Here is a 21994-nt window from a genome sequence, read left to right as displayed (position 1 = left end):
GACTATGTAAAATGAGGGTAATTGGGCATGTTGACCATGTGACCTGGTCGTGATTGGTTATGTTGACTATGTAAAATGAGGGTAATTGGGCATGTTGACCATGTGACCTGGTCGTGATTGGTTATGTTGACTATGTAAAATGAGGGTAATTGGGCATGTTGACCATGTGACCTGGTCGTGATTGGTTATGTTGACTATGTAAAATGAGGGTAATTGGGCATGTTGACTATGTGACCTGGTCGTGATTGGTTATGTTGACTATGTAAAATGAGGGTAATTGGGCATGTTGACCATGTGACCTGGTCGTGATTGGTTATGTTGACTATGTAAAATAAGGTTAATCGGTTATGTTGACGATGTAAACTGGTCGTGATTGGTTGTTTGTTGACGATTTGAACTGATCGTGATTGGTTGGGCGGTTCCCAATGTGCCTACATCTCAGTTTACCTTCACTGCTATCAAAACAAATCCATGCATGAGTGGTTTATGTATTGGGTTCCTCCAACCTATGTCAGCAAAGGAGCTCTTCCATTGGATGAACAAGATTTAACAATAAAAAGTAATAATAAGTATTACAGTATGTATGGTTTTACTATCTGCATAGCAGTATTAGCACAGTTCTACTGAAGTCATCATGGTCACCATAATGACACAAGTCACTGACATCACTGAAGTCACATAATCACAAAGATCAATCACTGTGCAATGCCACTGAAGTTTGACTAGATGTCCCACGGCGTCAATGAATTGCAGCGGTGTTTTTCAGCCAGTGGACAACTGGTCTTTCAGTCTTTGTATTTTGAAAGCAAAGTCTTTGTGGATTCGGGACCGTTGACGTCTGGTACCGCCGTGTTCCAATTGTCTCCTGAAGATGCGTTCTTCAGACTCCATCTCCTGAAGTTCTGTTATAAGTTCGTATATGTTAGGATGGGCTTTCTTGACTCAACCCGTTGTGAAGCCTTCTAAGTGGTTGTTGGTGCTTGGTCCAGTGTTGCTGTGCTGGTTCCACATTCTGACAGGGGAAGCTGGCTTCGTAGCGTAGTAGTCGTTGAATGTTTCGATCTTGTCACCATCTGGTCCAGATTCCTGACGTTGTCGGCTTGCAAAAGCGGCAAAGCAGCATCTCTTCTGACATGGGACTGCACGGGGATCGTCACGATACTCTGGAGCAAGACCTTTCTCTGAGACATGTCGCCACAGTGCTTGAGGTTAATGGAAAAACACCCTCTGATGTCAGCATCTGGAAAATGGTCTTCGACTGCTCTGATTACGGTACACTCTAAGTCAGTCTGCACGAGTATCTGGAGACAGTTCAATACCAAGTCGTCTTGAAACCTCTTCTGTCAGCAAGGTGAACAATTTGGTGTAAGCGTCACGGTACTTGTTAGGTAGGACAATGTACAGTGTACAGCTGCAGCCAGAGATTTGGACACACTAAGAAGGTACCGTCCATGTATATAGCGTCCCAGTCGGTTAGAGTCTCCAGCATCTCTGAAACTGTCGTCCATCTGTGGTCTGTGTCCATGTTCCTTCTAAAGATACGTCACAGCGCGTCTGTGGCAAGGTGGAAGAAGAGCCTTGGAGGTACATAGCTGGTTTCACTCTTGGGAAAGTGGCAACGGTCGCAGCAGCATCGTCGTCGAGTGAAGCTATCTGATCGTTGTAAATCTGCTGAACAGGGTTGATGTCGTTGCCAACACGCTCAGTAGACGGGTCAGGTCCTCATTCTCTGATGGATTGGTGTGGACTTCATTGAGTGTGGCAATGAGGTCACCTATGGTACTACAACGCCGTCCGGTAATTCCGCGCACCTAAGCACATCAATCGCAAGCACATCGATCGCATGATATTTACCTAGAAATATAAGTTTTATTGACGACTATAAGATTCTAACGTTGCATTATGCCATACGGTTGACCTTACTGGCGTTCTGACGACATCGCTTGCTGTCCGGTAATTCTGCGCAGCAACTGATGCGCATAACATCCAGCTTGAGATCGGAAGAATGGAAGCGTATTAGGGCCAGATTATTTTAAAGTATTTACTTCATCAATATAAGGAAGAGTGTTTCCTATTAAATACAATTATAAATAATGAATAAAAAGGTTTAAAAGTCAGAAGAAAACGAATTTTCATAAAACTGTCAATTTATCTGTCAATTACTGTTATTTACTTACCTTTAGTGATTAAAAGCCAGTCCCTTGTAGAAATGTCCCGATTTCAAACGTAAATGTGGTAGCAGACGATGTTTACCTTTGATACGGAAGTATGCCATTGCAGCTGCACAGAATTACCGGACGCGCGGAATAAGGGTCATACCTATTCTCTAATTAGGGGTGTATTTTCAGTTCCTAATGTGTCTACACAACTTTTGTAGTCAAATCAGGAACAAACCAATTGGTTATGTTGATTATGTGAACTGGTCGCGATTGGCTATGTTGACCATGTGAACTGGTCGTGATTGGTTATGTTGACAATGTGAACCGATCGTGATTGGTTATGTTGACAATGTGAACCGATCGAGTTTGGTTATGTTGACCATGTGGACTAGTCGTGATTGGTTATGTTGGCGATGCGAACCGATCGTGTTTGGTTATGTTGACTATGTGAACTGGTCGTGATTGGTTATGTTGACTATGTGAACTGGTCGTGATTGGTTATGTTGACTATGTGAACTGATCGTGTTTGGTTATGTTGACTATGTGAACTGGTGGTGATTGGTTATGTTGACTATGTGAACTGGTCGTGATTGGTTATGTTGACTATGTGAACTGATCGTGTTTGGTTATGTTGACTATGTGAACTGGTCGTGATTGGTTATGTTGACTATGTGAACTGGTCGTGATTGGTTATGTTGACTATGTGAACTGATCGTGATTGGTTATGTTGACTATGTGAACTGGTCGTGATTGGTTATGTTGACTATGTGAACTGATCGTGATTGGTTATGTTGACTATGTGAACTGGTCGTGATTGGTTATGTTGACCATGTGAACTGGTCGTGATTGGTTATGTTGACCATGTGAACTGGTCGTGATTGTTATGTTGACTATGTGAACTGGGGTTGACTGGGTGTGTTAACCGTGTGAATTGGGCAATCTCAGAGTTTTACCTACCTGCAAAGCATTCCTGATCTCTCCGGACGAACCCGTCCTCGCACTGACACTCGTAACCATTCGTTAGGTCGATACACACGTCAAATGGGCCTTTACAGTACTCTCTTTCATCACTGTCACACTCATTTACTGAAAATACAGGTGTATTGAGATGATACATTTCAATAATAAAACTGAAATAAAAATGCAAAACTACTGACTCGTAACACATGTTATATTTGGGATTACACTGTCTTAGTAAAGTACCGATTCTAGTACTTTTTGGGTTGAGTCCCATCCGGGATTCGAAGCCACATCCTCAAAGTCAGGCACCAGTGGAAGCCGCGGTGGCTGAGCGGTCTAGGCTTCCGATGGGATGGGACTCAACCCCAAAAGTACTAGAATCGGTACTTTACTAAGAAAGTGTAATCCCAAATATACTACCCATCAAAAGTTTAGACTCACTTAAAGCACTTACTATATGTTATGCATATACATATGGTTACATCGAAGATGAATTTCTCCACTAACTTGGGGGAACCAACTGAAAACGTAATGCAGATGAATTGCACGAGGATCATGCATCAAATTGCTGTAAAGCATGTGCAAATATCATGCATGTGAACAGCTGCGTTTTGGTGTAAAGTTGTATTAAGAATTCGCCAATTTTCACTGAGTTTCACCATTTATTGAACTCATGACAATAATCTTTTCAACGTTACAAATATGTTTTACAATACATGATTTCATGTGTAAACAGTACCTTTAAACAGTACGGAAAGTTTTGCAAAATTTATTTTAGAACAGTTGACTTAAGTAAATGGCTACATTTACGCTAGTGAGTGTAAACTTTTGATGGGGAGTATATAACATATGTTACATTCACCACTTTCTAAAATGGAATTGTGTATTTCATACTGACTCGTATCCCATGCTCGTTTTAATACAAAACTGCAAGTAAAAATAGGCTCGTCTCAAAACTGTTTTAGTATATATTTTTTTTCTGAAATTCTACATTATCTGACAAGAAGAATTATTCATCCGTTTGATGACTGATACGCATGCAAAAAACAATGTATTGTTACATTATGGTGATGTGTTCTATTGTGTTATCATTGGTTTATTGGTTTATTTTAAGCTGTGTTTCGGGGCTTTTTTCAGCCTTATTACGTTTTGGTAATGTTTGTAATCGTTTTGTCAAATCTAATATTCAAGAGTATACCGTTTTGTCTTGCACTATACATATACTTTAATCTTTTGGTAGCACGTTTATGAGCATGACTATTGATTGCGATTAAGTTTTCAGGTGCAAGAACCAACTTTGACGGTTTGAGACAAAAGGGTTAATTTGTACTTATTATGGCTATTGGGGACTCTAAAATGAATTCGACATAACTGGGAATACGACACATCTAGTTCGAGACATCAGGGTAACAATAATTATAAAGGAAATCGGCAGTTTGACACAACCGACAATTCGTCTCATCCGATTTCGAGACATTGGGGTTCGACTGTATTTCCTTGTCATATAAAAGGTTCGATATCTCCAAATGTGTCTTAATAATGAGAGCGACCAGTTTCAGTATCATATATACAATTGGTACAGGTTGTTGTAAACGTTCCCGGTAATTTTGTCGATATATGACGAAAACCTTACAAGGTGTTCCTTAAATAATGCTAAGGTTATCATTAATAGTGTGTGATGTTTTTAACATGAATGTTAAGGTGTACAGAATTTATTGGTTTTATAGATTTACAGTGATTGACATCATGGGTGTTGAAGTACGTGTGATACGATGACATGTGTCAACCAAGTCAGCGAGTCTAACCACCCAAGCCCATTTAGTTAGTCGCCTCTTCTGAAAAGCATGGGTTGGTGAAGTCCGGATTTTCAGGGGTGAAATATGACTTGAAGAAAACAGTAGTAACTATTGATGAAAATGAGTTCAAAAAGAAATCAAGAACAGTGAGATGACAGAAATACAGCTCAACATGACATTATGGTCTCTCGTTATTTCAAGTTCATTTCAGGAATGTTTCCCTTTGTCGAAGTACACGTTAAGATCCGGGTTAGAATTGGTCTTCAGCAACCAATGCTTGTCGTAAGAGGCGACTAATGTGCTCGGTCAGGCCTTCTGACACATGTCATCGTATCCTAGTTGCGTAGATCGATGCTCATGATGTTGATCACATGATTTTCTGGTCCAGATTCAATTATTTACAGATCGCCGCCAGAAAGTTGGAATATTACTGAGTGCGCGTTAAATAAAAAACCAACCAACCAACCCTTGTGGAAGTAACGACAAAAAACCTCAAAAGTTTGAGAAAATAATTGAAATAACCATAAAATTAATTGGAACAAGTGAAAAAACCCAACATTTTGATTATTTAAATATGAACTTGAAATAATAGAGAAAATAAACGAATGAAACCGAGAAGGAAAATGAAATATCGAGACATGTCTGTTTCTGTTTAAAACATGAATATATGCAAGCAAATTGGAACTTTTAGTCCTTTGTATTAACAAGCATAACCCAACAGTAATACTTTATGATTTGTAAGAGAAGTAGTATTGTGAGCCTTATTCTGTACTTTTAGGTTTAACACTGCTTTTGTTCACTGACGTACTTGGGGATTCATAAAGGAGTCGCAAGGTGGTCACATTCGACTCCACAAGGATTCCACAAAAACAAGGTGGGTTGGAACACGTTTTATCATAAGTCACAAAATTTCAATCAAGGTTTACCTGCATTTCAACATCAACTCTAATCAACGGTAGATGTTATCTGGGTGTCTTTCTTCATCCATCTGCAATTCCCGCTTCAACAATCACTGTCACACTGTGACTGTATATGGTCGACATAATGCCCCTTGATGGACTAAATTTGCAATACGCCTACGTCTAATGCTAACCCTTTCGTGAACACCTGGTGTCATCACCGATTTTCAGTGATCCATTCATGTATACTACCCATCAAAAATTTAGACTCACTCGTGTAAATGTAACCACTTACTTCAGTCAACTGTGCTAAACTAGATTTCGCAAAATATTCCATACTGTTTTAAGGTACTGTTTACACATGAACTGATGTATTGTAAAACAAATTCGTAACCTTAAAAAGATTATTCTCATGAGTTCAATAAATGATGAAACTCAGAGAAAATTGGCGAATTCTTAAGAAAACTTTTCACCAAAACGCAGCTGTTCACATACACGATATATACACGTGCTTTTCAGCAATTTGATGCATGATCCTCAAGCAATTCATCTGCATAAGGTTTGTAGTCGGTTCCCCGAAGTTAGTGGAAAAATCAATCTTCGATGTAACATATATACATAGTGAGTGCTTTAAGTGAGTCTAAACTTTTGATGGGTAGTATAATATACACCAATAGGGACAATTATACCGGTGAATATCGTCATCGAAAATGAGCCTCAGATACGTACACAACAATCTATTGAATTACATTATTTCTCTATGAAGCAATAAAACTTGTAGTGAATCTTTGATCCGTAGGAACCTGAGTATATGATATTTTGTGGTATGTTTATTTCACTATGAATTTCTGTAGACAAGTACGTGACACATAGACGCAACGTTCAAACAATCAACAAAGATATGGCTTCAAAACACGTTTTCTTTTTTATACTCTACATTGAAAAACCAATACAGTGTATACACCACGGCTGACACAAATGCACGGCAACTGAAGAATGTTCTAACAATCAACAAAGATATGATATGAAAACATTTCTTTTTTATAGTCTACATTGGAAAGCCATTATATAGCATTGTATGCACCGCGGCTGCGACAGATGCATGACAACTGGAGAATGTGATCACTTGGGCGTAGATCAAACACACACACACAGAGTCCCCACACACCCCCTTGTTTTTCAAACTGCAGTTCAAGGTTAAACATGGGCATCAGGGGGCATTCGGATTCAGGAGGTGACACTGTATGCAGGAAAAACACTACAGCCTTTTGTCTGTAACTGCCTCTAGTTACAACCATGGAGTTAGTTTAGGGGGACATAAAACTTCTACTGAAGCATCCTGGGTGTGTTTGAAGTTACAGAACCATGACATGACGTGTACTCACAATCACCAGAGGATTCGTATACCTCTCTCTTGTGCCGCTCGTGTTGCAGGTTGTACTCCGAGGGGAGAAGGTCGGAATTCAAGGCGTCCTCAGAGAACAGGTCGACCTCTGTCTCGTATTTCCGATCTAGAGACGTGTACCTGACGACTTCTACTCCTTTTTCGAAAGTTTGAAAATCTCTTGATTTCAAACTGGTGTTAACTGGTTTCGTCATAGAAATAAAGGATTCCTCCTCTAGGAGTGTAGCGAGGTCATCGTGGTCGAGATCTGGAAATGAAAAGAATTGATCCTGAGAGGAAATCGATTAGACACATAATAATAAGTCGATTATATAGCACATGCCCATCCCTGGTATGACATAAGTCATTATGCGATGTAAAATGTGTACTTGGCCACAAATTCCTACCTGTTTCGGCAGCTGTGACAACGGTATGGAACAGAAACACAATCGCCACTATCATCAGCGGGGGAACTTTTCGCCTGTGAGGAGACAGTCTCAGGACGCCTGAAAGTAGAACATAGATGTCATATATCTTGGTAACATTCTAGACCCGTGAATATCAGGATTAGAACTGGTCTTCAGCAACCCGTGCTTGTAGGGGGCGACTAACGGGATCGGGTGGTCAGGCTCACTGACATGGATGTCATCGTATCCCATTTGCGTAGATCGATGTTCATGCTGTTGAACACTGGATTGTCTGGTCCAGACTCGATTATTTACCGACTGTCGCCGTATAGCTGAAATATTGTCATGTTAAACAACAAACAAACAAACAAATGGTAACATTGTCAGAACATCATGTATAAATCTCATACAATTATATATGAACTACTTTGTATATTCCCCTCCCCACGGTCAATTGATATTACCAGATTGGTTTAGTAACTGAAACTATTTCACGGCGATTACTTTCGGTAAGAGTGTGTTACTTCGTACTTTGTGACAGCTCGTTAAATCGGTTGTGCATTCTCTGTCTTGTTCACGTGTCCATGCGAATCAGACATGTAAAACACACACACACACACACACACACACACACACACACACACACACACACACACACACACACACACACACACACACACACACACACACACACACACACACACACACACACACACAGACACACACACACACACAGACAAAATCTTTGAACGCAAAGCAGAATATTTGTCCGAAACTGACAACAACCTGAATGCCATTTTGTCAAGTTTATTCATGGACTGCCAATACATAACCACGTAACTTTACAATAATTGTAGCGCTAAGATTGCGCTGTGCTAATGGATCAAACTTTGTTATTAAGTATTTGTTATCACCTTCCATAGCTTAAAACATCTTCCGTAATGATCATTTCAAATATCCTACGAATCAGATTCTACAGGTCGTGAACTGATATAAAACGGTGGGAATTAAGTTAATTGACCAGTGACCAGGCGAACGGGAAAAAGGGTACATGTCCAACCCTCCACAACGCCAGTCACACGATCTGCTAGAAGCTCCCGTAACTCACCTGAAATGCAGTGAAAATTGGCGAATATACGGTGATCACTGTATATGGCGTTCTATTTGCTTTTAAGTTGTTATTTAAAAAAGAAATCAAAGAATAAGAAATTGTTATTTAAACCTTTAAAGTATCCGGTGCCCTCGCTGGTTTTTAATGCTCCAATCCTCGCGGGTTTTTAATGCTCCAATTTATGTAATTGTGTGACGGCCTAAAGATACACGTTCATGTACGTCATCACTATACTCACATCCTGGAAGAAATATTCTGTAAACACCCATGTCACAAACATTCCCCGGAGAAAAAAAATACCTTAGTGTGTAAAAGTATATACTTATCGTCATGAGGAAATTGTGATTTTGCCATTAATCAGTCTGTGTACTAATTGTTTGATCGACATTCTAGAAGCTGGTGAGTCAATTGTGAAGCCTGCACGACTTATGGATAACAACGTCTTGATCTACATCGAAACGTCGCTATATGCAAGAAGCTGTTATCCATAAAGTCGTATCCTAATTATCAATCTAAACAAAAAAGACTAACCTTTAAGTAAGAGGAATATAATTATCTCAGCCAAAAAAGAAATACAAGATAGCTTTAAACAGTTTTTAAGCTTACTTACGTCAAACTGGAAAGTCACATTTCAAATCCTTCGATGATTTAGCTTATAACATGCTTGTGCATTTAGATGATAGGGGTAAGACAACATGGGCGTCTCATATTAGAACTCTTTTATTTTCTCATGGCTTTGTATTTGTGTGGCTAAATCAAACAGTTGGTAATATTAATCTATTTCTTAAGCAATTTCGAGAACAATCTGTTAGCATGTATTATCAAGAATGGCATTCCTGTCTAGACAATAGTTCAAGATACCAGTTGTATAGATCACATAAGAGCTTAATTCAACTAGAACTATATATCTATCTGTATTGACATCGAGAAACATTAGACACACACTTGTTAATTTTCGATTGGGCTTGTTAGACTTATCAGTAAATAAGGGCAGACGAGTTTCCATTATGTAACTCGGCTATAGAAGATGAAATTCACCTCGCTTTTGTATGCCCACATTATGCTGATTTAAGAAAAAAATATATCCCAAACAATTATTAGTTAAAATATCCTTCAGCTGCCTTTGCTTCCATTCTATCCTCCAAAAATGAAAATGTTTTACGTAATCTTGCGCTTTATGTAAAACATGCTGTTATCCTTAGAAGCAATATCTAATCTGACCTGTAATTTCTTTGTGAAATGTCTGTAACATGTGCTGTATATATACTTGTATTACTTGTATATGGTCCGGAGGCCTGAAGTACAATAAATATCTTTGACTTGACTTGACTAACTGCTGTTCACCTGTAGTAAGGAATTGACATGTCACTTACCATTACGTATGTAAAATTGTGCAAATTATTGTCAGAATTCAGATTTGAATATATATTATACACAAACGAAATATTGCGTCCATATTCAGCCCAGTTATACACAAGGCAGCGCTCGAAGGAAGAGACAGTTTATCGCCAACTGTATCCCAGTGTCTTCAGGGAAACACATGGTGGTATAGGGACAGGATATACTAGCTTGTATAGAGATGGGATATATTCGCTCATTCGTTTATAGTTCGTATATAGAGAATCTCACCCGAGTGTCTTTTGATAATCAAACATATCACCACGAGTTGATAAAGTTACAAATATCCGAGGCTTGCAGAGGAAATGTTTACTTTCATCAATGAGTGTTGATATATTTGATAATCAAAAGACACAAGGGTGAGATTCTATTTATCATAAAAATTTATTCTTTTTTAGTTTTCAATGTAAAATGAACATCTCTGAACATGGTACTGCCATTAGACTTGCAGTGCAGCAATGTCATAGCATTATTCATGAAGTTCATGACGTCATAGCATTGTCAGGGCATTGTACAAAATCTACTGTCAAAACGATATCTCCCAGGAGATATCTCACACAAACTACATCTCCCGTGGAAAACAGTTTTGGATGATAAAAGTTGTTATACACATGCTAGTAAATAGTAGGTAAGTACTGTTTTAAATATAGTTGGTGTGACTTCGTTGGTATTCAGGTGGTATATACTTTGTGTTATAGAGATGGTATATTCTCGCTGGTATTTAGCTAATGTGTATACTCGCTGGCATATTGTTCGTATAATTTCGCAGTTCCCTAGGGTAGTCGATACATACTTTAATTGATAAATACTGGTTAGAATATTAACTGTCGTGTCAATGAGAGTATACAGCCACGTTTGATGGATGCTTAAGAACCTGAGCAGAATTGGTTACACGAAGGTGATGTGTTTGGGATTCGTTAAGAGCCTCAGGTTTGCATTTTCAGCGACTGTTTATAGTCGAGTAACGTTTGAAAAATATTGTACTATTTTTTTCAGATTTAGTTTTAAAAATTTAATTTATACATATTTTTGCGCTGTAGTGTAGTTGATATACAGTCGACTCTATTTAGTTGGTAGATACTCGCTGATACTTAATTAGTCTATACCACTTGGCATATAGCTGGTATACAATTCCTGGGACATCTTGTTTGAGAGGCATTTAAAAGTTAGAGCACGAAGGAAGGATAACAATATATGGATGAACAACTTCTTTACTACAACGAGAGCGGCGTTTCGGTGTAGATTCTAACACTGTTATCATTACTTGCTTGATAACAGTGTTAGATCCTACACCAAGACGTCGCTCTCACTGTATTTTAAAGAGTAAGTGAGTTTAGTTTTACGCCGCACTCAGCAATATTCCAGCTATATGGCGGCGGTCTGTAAATAATCGAGTCTGGACCAGACAATCCAGTGATCAACAGCATGAGCATCGATCTATGCAGTTGGGATACGATGACATGTGTCAACCAAGTCAGCGAGCCTGACCACCCGATCCCGTTAGTCGCCTCTTACGACAAGCATGGGTTACTGAAGACAAATTCTAACCCGGATCTTCACGGCTGACGTTTGGGTGTAGGTTCTCACACCGTTATCAAGCAAGTGATGATAACGCTGTTAGAACCTACACCCAAGCGTCGCTCTGATTGTGATAAAGACGTTGTTCATCCATATATTGTCCGACATTATGACAGCTGGCACAAAATGTAGTCTGTACTAGATATTGACGTGATCAGTTTTGAAGTAGTAGGACGTGTCCATGCATTGGGCCCGGTCAGGTCAGTGTTAGGCTGGTATCGTGTGTCGGTATGATACTTCTAAAGCCCCATAATAAATAGCCTTGTCGAACACACTCAGAAAACAGATTATGCAAATGACTAAGGAGCTTCATATCAAGCATTTGTTTCCACACATAAACACAATGCTTAATTCCTAACAGAACATCGTCTCACAAGCTCACTGTGACTCACACTTATGAATTCAAATCTGGCTCAAGCTACATCGATGGTACAATCTTTATGTGACTCACGCTGCGTCGGTACTAAACTTCTGATATGCTCCTGTTAAAGACGCTACTGCAATTCTCATTTTCTAAAGCTCCAACGTTATGGGAATCTAAATAGGATTCACACTACACCCTCAGTAAAATCCCAATGTGGCTTACACCACAACTGAACTCCATATTAACGCACTGAAGTCCTAATATGACAGGCACTACATCACTACTGAAATCCTAATATGACAGGCACTACATCACTACTGAAATCCTAATATGACTGGCACTACATCACTACTGAAATCCTAATGTGACTGGCACTACATCACTACTGAAATCCTAATATGACAGGCACTACATCACTACTGAAATCCTAATATGACTGGCACTACATCACTACTGAAATCCTAATATGACAGGCACTACATCACTACTGAAATCCTAATGTGACTGGCACTACATCACTACTGAAATCCTAATATGACAGGCACTACATCACTACTGAAATCCTAATATGACAGGCACTACATCACTACTGAAATCCTAATATGACAGGCACTACATCACTACTGAAATCCTAATATGACAGACACTACATCACTACTGAAATCCTAATGTGACTGGCACTACATCACTACTGAAATCCTAATATGACAGGCACTACATCACTACTGAAATCCTAATATGACAGGCACTACATCACTACAGAAATCTTAATATGACAGGCACTACATCACTACTGAAATCCTAATATGACTGGCACTACATCACACTGAATTCATCACTACATCACTACTGAAATCCTAATATGACTGGCACTACATCACTACTGAAATCCTAATATGACAGGCACTACATCACTACTGAAATCCTAATACATCACTACTGAAATCCTAATATGACTGGCACTACATCACTACTGAAATCCTAATATGACTGGCACTACATCACTACTGAAATCCTAATATGACAGGCACTACATCACTACTGAAATCCTAATATGACTGGCACTACATCACTACTGAAATCCTAATATGACAGGCACTACATCACTACTGAAATCCTAATCCTAATCCTAATATGACAGGCACTACATCACTACTGAAATCCTAATATGACAGGCACTACATCACTACTGAAATCCTAATATGACAGGCACTACATCACTACTGAAATCCTAATATGACAGGCACTACATCACTACTGAAATCCTAATATGACAGGACTGGCACTACATCACTACTGAAATCCTAATGTGACTGGCACTACATCACTACTGAAATCCTAATATGACAGGCACTACATCACTACTGAAATCCTAATATGACAGGCACTACATCACTACAGAAATCCTAATATGACAGGCACTACATCACTACTGAAATCCTAATGTGACTGGCACTACATCACTACTGAAATCCTAATATGACAGGCACTACATCACTACTGAAATCCAAATATGACAGGCACTACATCACTACAGAAATCCTAATATGACAGGCACTACATCACTACTGAAATCCTAATATGACTGGCACTACATCACTACTGAAATCCTAATATGACTGGCACTACATCACTACTGAAATCCTAATATGACAGGCACTACATCACTACTGAAATCCTAATATGACTGGCACTACATCACTACTGAAATCCTAATATGACAGGCACTACATCACTACTGAAATCCTAATATGACAGGCACTACATCACTACTGACTAATGAACTCCTACATCACTACTGAAAATCCTAATATGACTGGCTACATCACTACTGAAATCCTAATATGACAGGCACTACATCACTACTGAAATCCTAATATGACAGACACTACATCACTACTGAAATCCTAATGTGACTGGCACTACATCACTACTGAAATCCTAATATGACAGGCACTACATCACTACTGAAATCCTAATATGACAGGCACTACATCACTACAGAAATCCTAATATGACAGGCACTACATCACTACTGAAATCCTAATTTGACTGGCACTACATCACTACTGAAATCCTAATATGACACTACTGGGCACTACATCACTACTGAAATCCTAATATGACAGGCACTACATCACTACTGAAATCCTAATATGACTGGCACTACATCACTACTGAAATCCTAATATGACTGGCACTACATCACTACTGAATTCCTAATATGACAGGCACTACATCACTACTGAAATCCTAATATGACAGGCACTACATCACTACTGAAATCCTAATGATGACACTACATCACTACTGAACTACATCACTACTGAAATCACTAATATGACAGGCACTACATCACTACTGAAATCCTAATATGACAGGCACTACATCACTACTGAAATCCTAATATGACTGGCACTACATCACTTCTGAAATTCTAATATGACTGGCACTACATCACTACTGAAATCCTAATATGACAGGCACTACATCACTACTGAAATCCTAATATGACAGGCACTACATCACTACTGAAATCCTAATATGACAGACACTACATCACTACTGAAATCCTAATATGACTGGCACTACATCACTACTGAAATCCTAATATGACTGGCACTACATCACTACTGAAATCCTAATATGACAGGCACTACATCACTACTGAAATCCTAATATGACTACTATACTGAAATCTAATATGACTGGCACTACATCACTACAGAAATCCTAATATGACAGGCACTACATCACTACTGAATTCCTAATATGACAGGGACTACATCACTACTGAAATCCTAATATGACTGGCACTACATCACTACTGAAATCCTAATATGACTGGCACTACATCACTACTGAAATCCTAATATGACAGGCACTACATCACTACTGAAATCCTAATATGACTGGCACTACATCACTACTGAAATCCTAATATGACTGGCACTACATCACTACTGTAGTCCTATATGCTATATAAACAAAAGAAGTTTTGGAGTGGTCATGTTTTTATGGGATTGATCATGCATAATCTGTGTGCTCAATGACAGCCACTTGTTTGTCCGTCAAAATTGTCGTATTTCCTCCAATAAAAGCCTCGTCTTATATATCTTTAAGATACTCTGGCGTTTAATTACAACGATAACAATCGCCAGAGTTCACTGCACACATGCTACCCGTCGTTTTATCGACTCCCAGCGAATGTTCAAGGAAATTCGGTAAGTTGCAAAAGGTACTGTAGCCTAAAACAATATTCACTCTCAATGTCGACGCGGCGCATAAAAACACACATGCTGCCTTTGGTGAGTTTGGGAACACCCATTCTCTTCCCACAGAGGTTACTTGTCATATCTTCCTACGAACCTCTGTTCTAATACGGCCCTTTCATGGTGCGAGTGTTTAGGATTCGTGATTGGTTGCAATCAGATTTAGTTGTGCAATCAGCGACGTTGTTTCAAAAGTGATCATTCGCAAGGCTTCGGTAATTTCCGTATGCTTCGGGAAAAACTAGAACCTCTTTACCTGCGCGATGCGCAAACGTTTCTTCTAGACAGAACTCAGTCCTGTAATGGCGGGTCGATGGCGTCTCCATTTTTGATATTTGTGGTCCCACATTTGCTTGCATTAGTCAGGTTGGAGCTAAGTCGATGTAACACGTGTTCTGATTGGATAGAAGGAAGGGAGATAATTCGTGTTGCGATTTTTGGCCGATAGGGGATTTTAAGAGAACCGGGAAATATGGCCGTATTAGAACAGAGGCTCGTAGGAAGATATGACAAGTAACCTCTGCGGGAAGAGAATGGGGAACACCCGGTGTCCTTCTTTTGATAAATATTGAAAAAAACTGGTCAAGGCAGAATTTGAAACCAATGAACCCAGAATAATGGTTAACTTATACCCTTATGAGCAGGATGATGGGTTCACTGTAAACATGCCATCATGCTTATAATACTTCACTGGCTTCCCTTCACGGTAGATGGACTTATACTAGTAGCACAACAGGATTGAGATGAAAAGGTTTTAAACGGGTCCGTTTTTCAATGTTGAACCAGATTTTGCATTCTACGGAAGCCACCAAGCGAGGAGAGCTGGCTTTGACACATGATCTCACGCCCCGTCTTACAGACGCGAGACTCGGAGGGCGTGAATGTTATACAATTATACTACAGGTGCACGCAGGTAGAAAATGTTAAAAGGATGATTTCATTCTCGAGGATTCCTTGTGCAAGAGGCGAGTACTGCTGGTAGAGCAGTAGATTTTCACCCTTTTCACCTGATGTCATTACCGATGTATTCCCGTAATTTCCATCGTTGATTTAACTTTAAGGCAAATGACATTTGTTTCACCAGGCAAACGAGACTGGTTTTTCTCTGGCGTGGAAAGTGAGTGAGTTCAGTTTTACGCCGCAATTAGCAATATTCCAGCAATATCACGGCGGGGGACACCAGACATGGGCTTCAGAGATTGTGCCCATGTGGGAAATAGAACCCGGGTGTTCGGACGAGCGAGCGACTTAACGGCTAGGCTACCCCACCGCCCCCTGACGTGGAATGGTTTGAACAACATCAGGAGTATTATCGTGCTGTTGACGCCAAGTTACAGCTCCAGGGGTGTTAATAAATTATCATACAGAGTAAATAGCGTAACGTGTCGTTGTTGTTGACGTATTGTCCACGTTTGGGCAATTTTGTAACCACCGTATGCCCTAAGGCTCAGCAGGGGTGTACGCCAAGGATTAGATATAAATAACCTTTTGTTTAGCCTCTGCATGAAAGCATTAGCTGTATAGATGAGATTTGGTGGAAAGAGCCTACCATCTACTATTGTTGTGCTAACAACTGTCTACAAAACACCACTGAATATATTTGCATTGTTGTCGAGAGGAGAAAGCAAGGATGCAATGATAGGAGACAAGAATGCGATGGACATTTCATTTCATGCTTTACTTTCTTGCTTCGTTTTAGGATTTCTATCGGCCGTAACTGAAGGCCAAAAGAAGTCCCGTCATGATTGTAGCTGGACATTCCATCTAAACACCGCTCTCCTGTACACTCAGAGAAGCAAAGATGTCCGGTCATGATGGTAGCTGAATATTCCATCTAAACACCGCTCTCCTGTACACTCGGAGAAACAGAAATGTCCCGTCATGATGGTAGCTGAATATTCCATCTAAACACCGCTCTCCTGTACACTCAGAGAATCAGAGATGTCCCGTCAGGATGGTAGCTGAATATTCCATCTAAACACCGCTATCCTGTACACTCAGAGAATCAGAGATGTCCCGTCATGATGGTAGCTGAATATTCCATCTAAACACCGCTCTCCTGTACACTCAGAGAATCAGAGATGTCCCGTCATGATGGTAGCTGAATATTCCATCTAAACACCGCTATCCTGTACACTCAGAGAATCAGAGATGTCCCGTCATGATGGTAGCTGAATATTCCATCTAAACACCGCTATCCTGTACACTCAGAGAATCAGAGATGTCCCGTCAGGATGGTAGCTGAATATTCCATCTAAACACCGTAGTACACTCAGAGAATCAGAGATGTCCATTGAATATTCCATCCAAACACCGCTCTCCTGTACACTCAGAGAATCAGAGATGTCCCGTCATGATGGTAGCTGAATATTCCATCCAAACACCGCTCTCCTGTACACTCAGAGAATCAGAGATGTCCCGTCATGATGGTAGCTGAATATTCCATCTAAACACCGCTCTCCTGTACACTCAGAGAATCAGAGATGTCCCGTCATGATGGTAGCTGAATATTCCATCTAAACACCGCTCTCCTGTACACTCAGAGAAACAGAAATGTCCCGTCCTGATAGTTGCTGGACATGCCAAGTAACTATCGCTATACTGTAGCTAAAAACCAATATGCTTTAACTCAATAAAACAGGGATATCTTGCCATGATGGTAGCTGGACATTCCAACTAACCATTATGCTTTAGCTCAATAAAACAGGGATATCTTGTCATAATTGTACCTGGACATTGTAATAAACCAATATCCTTTAATTCAATAAAACAGGAATATCTTGCCATGATGGTAGCTGGACATTCCAACTAACCATTATGCTTTAACTGAATAAAACAGGGATATCTTGTCATAATTGTACCTGGACATTGTAATAAACCAATATCCTTTAACTCAATAAAACAGGGATATCTTGCCATGATGGTAGCTGGACATTCCAACTAACCATTATGCTTTAACTGAATAAAACAGGGCTGTCTTGCCATAATTGTACCTTGACATTGTAATATACCAATATCCTTTAACTGAATAAAACAGGGATGTCTCGCTACAATGGTAGCAGGACATTGTAATTAACGAATATGTTTTAACTCGATGTAGCAGTGATGTTCCGTCAAAATGGTAACTGGACATTCAAACCGTATTCGTATTATGAAGAAAGAGTTAATTCAATGTACCTCCCTTCTGCTAATCATCTTCGCCCCTCATCCTCATCCTTGTTCCTATCATTCAGCATCAGCATCCCTTTGGTGATTGTCAAACACCAAGCTATGCAGTGAGTGAGTGAGGTTTTACGCCGCTTTTAGCAATATTCCAGCAACACGACAGGGGACACCAGATATGGGCTTCACACATTGTACCCCTGTGGGGAATCGAACCCAGGTTTTCAGCGTGACGAGCGGGCGCTTTAACCATTAGACTACCCAACCGCCCCCAAGCTATGCAAATCCTTCGCCCATATCATCTCAACTTATATGCCCTGTACATACAAAAATGGCGAAATACGTTATATGTTTTTGTTCGCAAGGAACACTGAACGTTAACGCGTAAAATCGATATGTATGCCACTTCCTACCTGCTAAACGCCTAACAGTTGGCAGCATGGTGTATGGTGTCATCCACAAACTCGTGTGTGGATCGAGAGGAGGTTACATTTCACTTACATCTTTGATTTCACTAATGTATGAATATTATCTACATGCATGACAACTGCCTTTTTCCCAACAATGTCCCATAATACCCAATGTGTTGACGAAACTGATCGTAGGTATATTTGGTACTACCTCTATATATAGGAGGGAGGGGCTTGGAGACATGGCCGGTGGTATAAGCAGTCCCCGGCGAGTATAATGCAAGGATCTGATTGGCTATCATGGCTTCATATGCTGTCAACAACCCGTTATTATGTGAGTCCGAAGTCGGTAAGGCAACCGGGAAGTATTCACAGTAGGGGACAGACACGCACCTTATCGGTGACTACATTAGTCGGACTTCTTGAACGAAAAAAAACACGATCTGTCATCTGGGAACGATCCCATAGCTCGTGACTGATAAAATAGGCGTTAACCCTACATAAGTTTAACTGCCGGCAAGAGGGTTGTTTGGAAAGATTATTGGTTTTGAACAAGGAGACATTTACATAGATGCAGTTGGTATTATGTTGCTGTTCCTGCGGAGGCACACTAATCGTGAAATAGTTAACCCAATTTGTTAGACTTTGACTTATGTCCCTTGAAATATTAAACAAAAGTCCCAAAACCCTTCCCACATTCATAAGAAATCTCTGTGTATGTGAATCACTATCAAATAGCTATAGTGATGTTCTCAGGTGTTCGCGAAAAGCTGTGGGTATCCTTCCCCGACGGCGGCATGTTTTGTGTTACCGTCATGAACATATGCAATGGCTAGTGAGTTGTTCACCTGAAAATAGTCGGGAAGGTATGGTGCCAGTGAAAACAGGGAATTGCATCTGACATTATTTTGTCACTGAAAATTCACATTTGGAAATGTACTCCACCTTTTCTACCATAAAAACATTTGGTTTCAGAAGTTCCGCAAAGTCACATTGTGTATATATTGCATTTCATAGTATCTTGCCTTGGCCAAATCAATGTTTTCCCCTCTATAGACTATGTTTGATGTTTGCATGGTATAGTATCTTGTCTTGGCCATATCACTATATGTATAGGTTAAGGTACCTTAACATACTTACAAAATGATACATCGACAAAATGAATGATATGCATAAATAAACCGATAGTCACATTATAATGTCCTAATTATCCAACACCCGTATCGTGAAATGGCATCTACCACGGAGAAAAGTTTCCAATCATAGCACGTGCATTACGTGTTGGTCATATGCGTGGTTTATTCAATATCATTCAAGCTGCGAGATTTCGGACAGCGAAGACGGCTTGTTTGTAACCCAGAGGAAGTTTACTGTGATTAGCGATGACAATGTTTCGCGTAGTCGTTTTGGACCTGTTTTGGCTAACGACGATTTAAATAAAAGGATTGAAGACGCCATACCCGATAATACCAAATATAAAATACGAATATGCCGTGACTGCATTCAACAAGTGGCAAAATAACAGACTTCATTTGTCCATTTCCGAGAATTTGACTACATCAAAAGTATGTCTGACGACAGATATCAAGAACATAGACTTTTCCGTCTTAAATGAAGCACTGAAATATTTCATTTTTGAAACCAGGCGTGAAGACGGATCTCGTTAAAGTCCCAGTCGCTCTATGGCATGTTTTGTGGCATACAGGAGTATCTTCGTTCAAAGGGATCTACTATAAACCTGTTTGAGGACGACACGTTCAAAGAAGCCCTGGCGTCTCTCGATGCTGCAATGAAGGAACACGCTGCTATTGGATACGGCCCAGGGAGCATTGTTCAGGCACAAGCAATAACTGTTGAAGAGGAGGCGTTGCTTTCCGAAAAGGGTATTTTAGGAGATTCGAACCCAACTCAACTGCATCAAACTATGCTGTTCCCGGCAGGACTCCGTTTTGGCCTAAGAAGGGGGCAGGAGCATCGAAGCCTGAGAATGCATAATAAGCCACAGATCACTGGGTCCTTCCTGGATTCGTCTACTGACAGACGGTATGTGATATATCGTGAAGACGTTTCCAAAGCTAACGCCGAACTTCTTCAGTCTGATTGCTGGTACATTGATTCACCTGTTGGGATCTGAAAAGGATGTGTGAAATGGGCGGACTACAAGGAAAACGTACCAATCACTCACTGAGGGTCTCTACAGCAACGCGCCTGTATGATGCAGACGTTGACGAACAACTCATATCCGACCACTCAATTACATAAATATTTCCTCTAATATTCACTGTTCACCGCCCTTAAAATTGTCCTGAAGGAAAACAACGTTTTTTCACTGATAATATTGGGCCTTCTGTGACACTTTATGACAATGACAAATGAGCTGTAAAGTTCACGTGTATCATTTTCTAAAAACATTTCAGGACATAGGAGCAACGCCGTGCGCTTGTACAAACGCTCCACCTCCTCGATGCAAGCCAATGTATCAGACGTTCTCTATGGGAAGAAGCCGCGAGTGAACACCCCTTCAGCAACAGTCACCCGCGTTGAAGATTTCGAATCGGCAAGGGAAACAACTCAATCTACTGATGAAAGTGTTGCAGTAGTGCGTTCTCAGGAGGAATCAGGCGCCCAAAGCAAGAAACGTCCCATTTCGCTTGTTAACATAAACCTGTAAATTTGAGATGAATAAACCTTTCATGGCCCTTGACTTGGTTCTTTTTGAGACTGAAATAGAGACTTCAATGAAGTTGGTAGCTTTCTGATCCATAGGCGATGTCACTGACAGTACTATCTTTAGTAGTTCTATCCACGAAGAAAGAACCACTAAACGTTCTGTCTGTAAAGTAAGCGCTCCCATTCGTTCCATCTACACCGCCAGAAGGAACCGAAAGTTCAAATGGACCTGTCCACAGGTCTTACCAAGAGGTTTTAGTATGGCCGTTTACAATGGGATGACCTCACATGAGTTTTGTAATCCCCGCTATAGACTGTTTGATGTTCGCTTGATGAATCTTACCTTGACCATATCAATATAAAAAAAACGTCAGTACGAATTCAAAATTAGATAGGCACTGTAATCAAATCATTACAGAAATGG

At 40.1% G+C, this 21994-nt stretch overlaps 1 protein-coding gene across 1 annotated transcript in view; it reads right to left on the bottom strand.

The window, feature by feature from the left end:
* LOC124256692 (fibrillin-1-like) overlaps positions 1-19080 on the bottom strand; it is a 73046-nt gene extending 53966 nt beyond the window's left edge. Inside the window, exons 1-4 of the mRNA XM_046690665.1 lie at positions 18904-19080; positions 7606-7704; positions 7200-7466; positions 3117-3245 (exon numbers count right to left, since the gene is read on the bottom strand). Coding sequence (XP_046546621.1) covers positions 3117-3245; positions 7200-7466; positions 7606-7704; positions 18904-18946 — 538 coding nt within the window. The 5' untranslated portion in view covers positions 18947-19080. The remainder of the gene's footprint in view (positions 1-3116; positions 3246-7199; positions 7467-7605; positions 7705-18903) is intronic.
* Between the last annotated feature and the right edge of the window lie 2914 nt (positions 19081-21994).

Source organism: Haliotis rubra, unplaced genomic scaffold, assembly GCF_003918875.1.
Source record: "Haliotis rubra isolate DU_JTF1 unplaced genomic scaffold, ASM391887v1 Scf635, whole genome shotgun sequence".
Classification (NCBI taxonomy): Eukaryota; Metazoa; Mollusca; class Gastropoda; order Lepetellida; family Haliotidae; genus Haliotis; species Haliotis rubra.
The sequence above is the reverse complement of the archived record's forward strand: the minus strand, read 5'-3'. Positions and strand labels throughout refer to the sequence as shown.